The sequence below is a fragment of the Acanthamoeba castellanii genome (genome assembly GCF_000313135.1).
Source record: "Acanthamoeba castellanii str. Neff unplaced genomic scaffold scf7180000084746, whole genome shotgun sequence".
Lineage (NCBI taxonomy): Eukaryota > Discosea > Longamoebia > Acanthamoebidae > Acanthamoeba > Acanthamoeba castellanii.
In genome coordinates, this window is record NW_004457568.1 from 167,869 (window position 1) to 175,490 (window position 7,622).

The 7,622-nt window shown below is 59.7% G+C and overlaps 3 protein-coding genes across 3 annotated transcripts; 2 read left to right on the forward strand and 1 right to left on the reverse strand.

The window, feature by feature from the left end:
- Positions 1-461: 461 nt before the first annotated feature.
- On the forward strand, positions 462-3,406 carry ACA1_186200 (ATPase/histidine kinase/DNA gyrase B/HSP90 domain containing protein; the record flags this gene model as incomplete). The annotated part of the gene is given in 13 exon segments (XM_004342509.1): positions 462-599; positions 618-1,059; positions 1,196-1,378; positions 1,449-1,550; positions 1,624-1,767; positions 1,829-1,898; positions 1,977-2,110; positions 2,179-2,219; positions 2,298-2,425; positions 2,503-2,719; positions 2,795-2,882; positions 2,960-3,072; positions 3,152-3,406. 13 exon segments carry the CDS (start codon positions 462-464, stop codon positions 3,404-3,406), a joined length of 2,055 nt encoding a protein of 684 aa, XP_004342558.1.
- A 1,164-nt stretch (positions 3,407-4,570) lies between these two features.
- On the forward strand, positions 4,571-5,760 carry ACA1_186210 (tyrosine phosphataselike protein, putative; the record flags this gene model as incomplete). Its single annotated transcript, XM_004342510.1, has 5 exons — positions 4,571-4,781; positions 4,893-5,041; positions 5,146-5,314; positions 5,444-5,575; positions 5,660-5,760. 5 exons carry the CDS (start codon positions 4,571-4,573, stop codon positions 5,758-5,760), a joined length of 762 nt encoding a protein of 253 aa, XP_004342559.1.
- A 1,171-nt stretch (positions 5,761-6,931) lies between these two features.
- Positions 6,932-7,604, reverse strand: ACA1_186220 (uncharacterized protein; the record flags this gene model as incomplete). The annotated part of the gene is made up of 2 exons (XM_004342511.1): positions 6,932-7,513; positions 7,581-7,604. The coding sequence occupies 2 exons, from the start codon at positions 7,602-7,604 to the stop codon at positions 6,932-6,934; spliced, it is 606 nt and encodes a 201-aa protein (XP_004342560.1).
- Between the last annotated feature and the right edge of the window lie 18 nt (positions 7,605-7,622).

A 7,622-nucleotide genomic window follows, 5' to 3' on the forward strand; every position in this document is an offset into this window, starting at 1 on the left:
TGCTGCGATTGATTGATTGAAAGCAATTATTTATCTGATAAGAAGAGCAGGGGGGAGCCCAAGTGCGGCCAACTCTGGGCCGATCGAGCATATACTCAGCAGTGCGAGTTTGTGCGTAGGTGTGATCTCATCAGGCAGGAAAGGTGGTGGCCTCCCCCCCCCCTTCTCCCAACCGGCCATTGGTGCAGGACCGCGGTGACACAGGCTGACCACCATCTCTGCTGGCCTTCGGAATATCGACCCCTACGATGACCTTCCCCTTGCGCTGGGTCCCAGGAAAACTGGCCAAGCACAGAGAGCTCGGCTCTGTACCAGGCTCGGATCAGGCCCTTTTGGCGACCTCCCTGGACTGACTGGCCACGGCACATCACCACCTCCACCTCTACTTCCATCTAGGCAAGCCTCCTCCACGGAACACAACAAGATCTTACGAGTAGAGAGAGAGAGACAGAACCGCATACATGAAGTGCTCACAGGTAGAGAATGGAGAGGTGGACGAGCACCTGCTGCTACGCGAGCAGCAGCACGAGGAGGAAGACGAGGAATGCTGCAAGCCCTTCCTCCAACTCTTCATCTTAATCACGTGCCTGGGGTCCATCGTGCTTGGTCTCGCCCAGGTATTTGCGGACCGCTACATCTCCTTCAGCACCGTGTCCTGCATCGCCTGCACCCTGGCCACCTCGGCCCTCCTCTTCATCTCCATCCGACGCAACCACAACTGCCGCGTGCTCAGCGCCTCTACAACTTCGTCGGCCAACGTTGCCCTCCGTCTGCAGGAGCGTCGCCGCGGGCGAACGGGGCTGGCCGTAGCGCTCTACGCCTACTGCGGGGTGCTGGACCTGCTCCTCACCATGTGCGCGCTCACCGACAGCGACGTGCGCGACGTCTTCCTGTGGTTCCTATGCATTCCGCTGCTGTTCCTCTACGCGCGCGGCGTGCGGGCCTGCGTCGTGACCCTGGTATTCGTGGGCGTCCAGACCACCGCGCTCCGCTACGTGCGCCGGACGTGGGACCTCACAGCCTTTTTGACCCCTACCTCCATCCGGCACACCATCCTCGGTACCGTTCACGCACCACCGCACACGGACGCTTTTACAATGCTAATCACACACACACGCACAAACACACAAACACACAATCACACGCTAACCACACACACGCACACACACGCGCACACACACACACACACACACAGGCGAAAGCTTTTGTGACTGTTGGCTGTTCGTGCTGGTGACCACGCTGTCGGCGTGTCACCACCACGCGCGCACTCGAGCGCTCGATCGGCTCAAGGCGGCGCTGCGGGAGAAGGACGCCGCCAATGCCGAGCTGCGGCGGGCCACGCATGCCAAGTCGGAGTTCCTCGCCAACATGTCCCACGGTACTCGGGTGCACTGGGCCTTGTGCAACATTCTGATCAATCTGGCACTGATGCTTGTTACAACGCTCAGAGCTGCGCACACCGATGCACGGGATCATTGCCATGAGTCGTGAGCTTCAGGACTTGTTCATGCCCTCTTCCCAAGCTGGGCATGCTTTGACCATCATATCGGGTACGTGTCGCAGCATCACCACGCACCCAATCAGCGGCGCAATTGTGACTGTAGTACTCCCACGCCGCTACAGACTGCGCGGAACACTTGATGTCGCTGGTGAGCGACATCCTCGATTTCGAGCGCATCGAATCCGACCAGCTGCAGCTCGAGGCCATTCCCTTCTCGATTGCCGAAGAAGCGCAGAAGGCCATTCACCTGCTCCAGACCGCCGCCGGTACAAAACACCCCAATTACCGCCCGCACACTCCTCTTAACTGAAGTGCACGCCCACACAGACAAAAAGCAATTGTCGCTCTCGCTCGACACTGTGATCGCGCGGCCTTTCCACCTGGGCGATCCGCTTCGGTACGTTGCTATCTTGAATGTGACCGTGTGATCAGAGAGGGAGGGCTGTGCTGAAGCTGAAGCTTCTTCTCTGTTCAGCTTCCGGCAAGTGGTCGTAAATTTATTGAGCAATGCCATCAAGTTCACGCCCGACCGCGGCTCGGTCTCGGTCAGCGTGCGCAACGACGATCAGGACAGTATCGATGAGGTCATCGTCGCCGTGAAAGATACCGGTACCGTATGGTTCATCATCACAACCGTAGCCTCGTATCTCATGCCGTGTTACGGGTGGCGTGCACAGGGATTGGAATTCCAGAAGAGTGTAGGAGGTTGCTCTTCTCGGTACCGCCCTCTTGGCTTCCCTCTGCGCTTCGGACCGCGAGACTAACATCTGGGGGTGGATTACAGCCATTTTCTCAGCTAGACGCCTCGGTCTGCCGCAAGTTCGGCGGCTCCGGGCTCGGCCTGGCCATCAGCCAGCGACTGTGCCGCGCCATGGGCGGCGGGATCGAGTGCCACAGTCAACCCGGCCGCGGCTCCACCTTCACGTATTCACCACTCCCTCTCTTCACCGCACCAAATCGAAGGTTGAGCTCAATTCTGTTGTTTTTGTTGTTATGGACAGCTGTCGGTTCCGCCTGCCGGCGGTGGAACACGAGCAGTCGCCCCCTTTCAAGGACCTCGCAATGCCTGACCCATCGTCGCTTGCGTTGAGTAGCAGCAACACCAGCGGCGCGGATGGCGAGAGATTCCAGGGGCTGCGCGTGCTGTTGGTGGAAGACAACGTAATCAACCAGAAGGTGGGCAAGCGCATGCTCTCCACCCTAGCCTGCGACGTCACGGTACCCACCCACTCTGCCCTCCTCCCTGGCACGGCCGCATTGCGATGAAACTGACGGCCATCTTTTCAACCGAAGGTGGCCAACAATGGCGAGGAGTGCCTCAACGCCTTGGGCGAGTCGCTGGACGCGTTCGACATCGTGCTCATGGATTGCCAGATGCCCGGTACATTTGTAGAAAACAGCAGCACTACGCACACGCTCAGTTCTGACACCTGCCTTTGGGGGGTGGCGCTGTGCCAGTGATGGACGGCTTCCAGGCCACCAAGTGCATCCGCGAGAAAGAGGCCCAGCGCGAGCAGGGTGATCCTCAGCCATCGCTGCCGATCGTGGCGCTCACTGCGTCTGCCACCACGGTACTGGACTGAGGCCCGGGCCATCGGGCCGTTTGCGTGGTTTCTAATGGGAGGACGATCGATCCGCGCTGCACAACAGGAGTATGCGCAGCGGTGCCTCGAGGTGGGCATGTCCGACGTGCTCTTCAAACCGCTCCGGCGCGAAACCCTCGCTGCCGCGCTCGCCAAGTGGAAGCCGTCGTCCGCCTCGGACCGCGCCTCTTCTTCTTCTTCTTCATCGAACATCGCCGCGCGCGTCGAGCAGTGCTTCCGTCGTCGCTGCAACTCGTCGCCCTCGCAACTCGAGCCGGTTCGCATAGCCGCCACCGGTAGATCTCCCACCCAGCGAGGGTGAGCCCTCGGGCACTGTCAATCTCCACCGTACGGCCGGCGACTGTTCGCTCGGTGTGCTCCAGGCCGCGCCGCCTGCACTCTCTGTTGGAGGACATCCATAGGACAGGCGTCATCTAGCCCTTGGGATTACCACACACCGACCACAGCCAAATTTTGCCCTACCAAACTGGGTTTTTTTCGCCTTTATGCGCCCATTCAATCAAACAATGACATCCTGCGAGCCAGCCGCAAGGATGTCATGACATCCTAGGGACATCCTTGCGGCTGGCTCGCAGGATGTCCCATGACTGGGTCACGCACTAAAAAGCCCTGGATAGCTAAAGGCTGTCCTCGGGACATCCTCCGTTGTACGCCTTCGCTTTGCGGCCCTTCTCATCCAGGCAACAGCCTTGGTTCGGAGTCGAGAGCGCGAGATGTCTGCAGACTCCACTCACCCGTAGGGCTGGGCTAATAACGTCAGTTCTTATTCTCTTGCTTTTTCTGGTTCTTGTCCGACCGTCGGGCGCCCTGGCTCTGCCCGAGGGGATACGAACACGAACCATTCCCGCAACTCCCCGACCATCAGTTCTTCCGTTCCGCACAGAAGGGTAGTGAGTAGCCTCGCAACGGGACGGCGAGAGTCCTTGATAAGGGGGTCAGTTAGGTCTCTTCATCGTTTTGTTCATCACCAACTTCACCATCAACCGACCGCAACAGGAGGCCCACCCACCCTCACCCTCACCTTCACACAGTCCATGGCGTATCCAGCTGCGACCAACAAGAAGAGCACGAGGCCGAGCTGCGACGCTTGCCTCGAAGTGTCAATGTCGAAGCAGGCCGTGTGGCAACGACAAGCCGCGATGGTGGACTCCTTCCACTACACCGGCCTCTTCCCGAGCCGCGGCCTCGTCTTCTCCCCACCTGCCACACCACAGCCGCGACAGCCCGCGCACAAGGCCAATCAGATCGAAAACACCACCACCGACCCGCAGTGCTCCCCACTTGCGAAGCTGCGCTGTGCGTGGCGAAAGAGGAGCGCGAGCAGGAAGGACACCCTCCGCTCGCGATGAGGCTGTGTTGTGGAACAAAAAATGTAAGCTATTTCGAATATTTTATAAAAGAAAATTTAAGTGAAAAAAGAAAATGGAAAAAAAGCTGTGTTGTTTGTTTCGTCAAACAAAGAAAGATGGGCCGAGGAGCGACGGGGTGGGAGGACCGGCGGCGACGGGAAGCAACTCTGGGCGGCAGGCTTGTCTACGGCTACCTGGCCGCCTTCAATGTGGTCATGGCCGCTGGGTGGTGCCTCGTGGCCGCCACGCTGGTCTCCTCCGCTATCTACACGGCCAGTCCCCTCTCTGCCCTCCACCTCGCCTTCACCAACGTGGGTTCCCTCGTCCGTACGCGCCCCCATATCCTATTATGTATTTTTATCTATAATTATTTATTTTTATTTTTCTTGTAATTTTAGTTATTATTCATGAAAATAATAATAAGAATAAATTGTACAGTGAGCCTGCAGCTTTTGGTGTGCATGGAGGTGGTGCACATGGCGCTCGCGTGGGTGCCGCCGTCGACGATGAATCCGCTGCTTCTGCTCCACTGCAAGGTCCTGCGCCGGCTGCACCTTCTCGTCGTGGCCTACTTCGGCGTGCCGCAGGTTTGTAGACCACTCCTTGACATTCGCGAATGTCCGAAGAAATGAACCCCTGACACACACGACACACACCGCACGACACGACACACGTGTCATCGCACACGCAGGTGCATCAGACGGCGGCGCTGGGCTTTGTGTTCGTGCACTGGGCCGTGGTGGACCTCATCCGCTACCCCTTCTACCTGCTCAACATGGTCAGGGCCTGCCCGCCGCTGCTCAAGTGGATGCGCTACTCCGAATTCATCGTGATGTACCCCATCAGCTTCACCTCGGAGAGTACTGCGCCCCCAGCCACTGCGATTGTCATTCATTGCTGACGTCAGCACTTGGTGTGTTTCGTGTCGTGCGTGTCGTGCGTGTCGTGTCGTGTCGTGTCGTGTGCGTGTCGTGTCGTGTCGTGTGCAGTGTACCTGTGGTGGGTGATGTACCCGTACATCCGCGAGTGGCCGCTCGAGCAGCGCGAGGGAAGTCTCGAGGCCGCGGCCGCGACGCTCTACGGCTGGCTGCTCCTGGCCTACCTGGCCTGGCGCGTCTCCAGTACGTTGTTGAGGGCCCGGCCCTCGCCATTCATTGTGCAGTCACGCACCGGGGCTGACCCTAACACTTTGCTCACTTCACCAGCGTTCCCCTTCAACTACCGCCGAATGCTGCGTCTGAGAGGGCACAAGGACCAGGGAGGACCGAGCCCGGCGGCCGTGGGCGCCACCACCAAGGCCGACTAGGCCGTGTCTTTGTCGGCTGCGCTGCGCAAGACCAGGGGAGACAAGTCAGGAAGCTTGGCTTGTCAGCCAATTGACTACAAATCGTGAAATGTAGTTACGCGGGCTGCTGGGCGGAAAACTCGGGGCGCCTGGCAGCCCCTGCAGGGGCTGATGGGTGGTGGCAAACGGACATCTCCGTTTGCCGCACAGCGGCCCAGCGAGAGCCAAGCGGCGCATTGCGCGGAGAGGGGAAGGGGGAAGTTGATGGCCATGCAGCCCGAGCGAGACGAGGGTGGGACAGCTTACAGGAGCCAATGGGCCAACAGGTTGGAATGATGACCCTGTCAGAAGGTGCCCGTGATGAGCGATGGCCGGTGCCAGCTAGCCAACGCTTCCGGGCTTTCTAGTCGAACGGCTTCTCTACAGTTCCTCCTCCACTCCCTGGGTTGTTCCATTCCGCGAAGGTTCCAAGCATCATGTGCTGGTCATCTCCTCAACAACAAGCTCCGTCAGCTCGCTTGTACGGGCCTCTCCACGACAGCCGCGGGGTCACCGCGGGTGAGCTGATAGCCTCTCAGCTGTAGAAGAAATGGTGGTCGGCCAGACAGTTCAACACTTCAACCACGGCACCACCATACCACCGCCACCTACACAGTGTAGGTCACCCATCGGAGGCGGAGCGGCCATGGCGAACGGCGACGCGGGGAAGAAGAAGCTGCTGCTCACCCACCGGATTCGAGGAGCGGCCACGATGCAGGAGGTGTGGCAGCGCCAGGCCGACATGGTCCCCTCCTTTGGCCACACGGGTCGTCGCCCTTCGCAAGTCCCCATCTGTCGCCCGACCACAGCATCGCCACCACCAACGACAGCAGCGGAGGCGCCCCCGTACCTGTCGCGCCTCGCCGCCCAGATCAAGAACGCAGCCAAGAAGACCAAAAAGAAGCAGCCCAAGCAGACCTCCACAACAAAAACAACATCAACATCAACAGCAACCACCACCACACGACGAAAGAAATCAACATCACCACCACCATCATCATCATCCAAGTCTGCCAGGTGCGGCCTGTGGTGCTGGGGCAAGTCAAAACAAGTCAAATAAAATAATAAATAATAATTACAAGGAAAAGAAAGTGGTGCCCCGGTATTGGCGGAATTCTGTGGAAAAAAGGAGTTAAAAGGAACACCGCGGTGGTCATGACACGGCAGACCTGGCGTCCGGGCCCGCGAGGGACCCAGGTCGTCGCTCCTCGGCGAGCCGGTGGCGCGCGCGGCGCAGGCAGCGCTCGAGGCTGGACTTGAGGAGCGGCTTGCCCAGGAAGTCGACCATGCCCACCTCGGCGCAGGCCTCCCGGTCGCTCTCGTACACGTTGGCCGTCACCGCGATGATCTGTGGTCGCTTCACCTGCCGCAGCGACCACCCCACCGACGCCGACGACGATGACGGTGATGATGGCGATGATGATGGTGGTGATGGTGGTGGTGGTGATGTTGTTGATGATGGTGATGGTGTGGTTGGCGATGAGGGCGACGAGATGGTGGAGCTGGTGGTGGAGCTGGGCATGACTGGAGAGGTGGTGGAAGAGGAGGCCGGAGAGGAGGAGGAGAGACGGAGGGCAGCGGCGGGGAAGCGCGGGAGCGAGGGCGAGGGCGAGCGCGACGAGGCCAGGTAGGCTGAGGTGGCGAGCGGCAGCGAGGGCGAGGGCGGTGGCGTGACCAGGCCGCGGTCCTCCTCCTCGCACGACGCCAAAATCACGCGCGTGGCTGCCAGCCCGTCCTGTGCGTGTCGTGTCGTGTCAAACTTTGACCACCATGCAGGAAACAAGAGAGTGGCATAGGCGTACCATCTTGGGCATCTGCAGGTCCATAAACTGCAGGCGGCACAC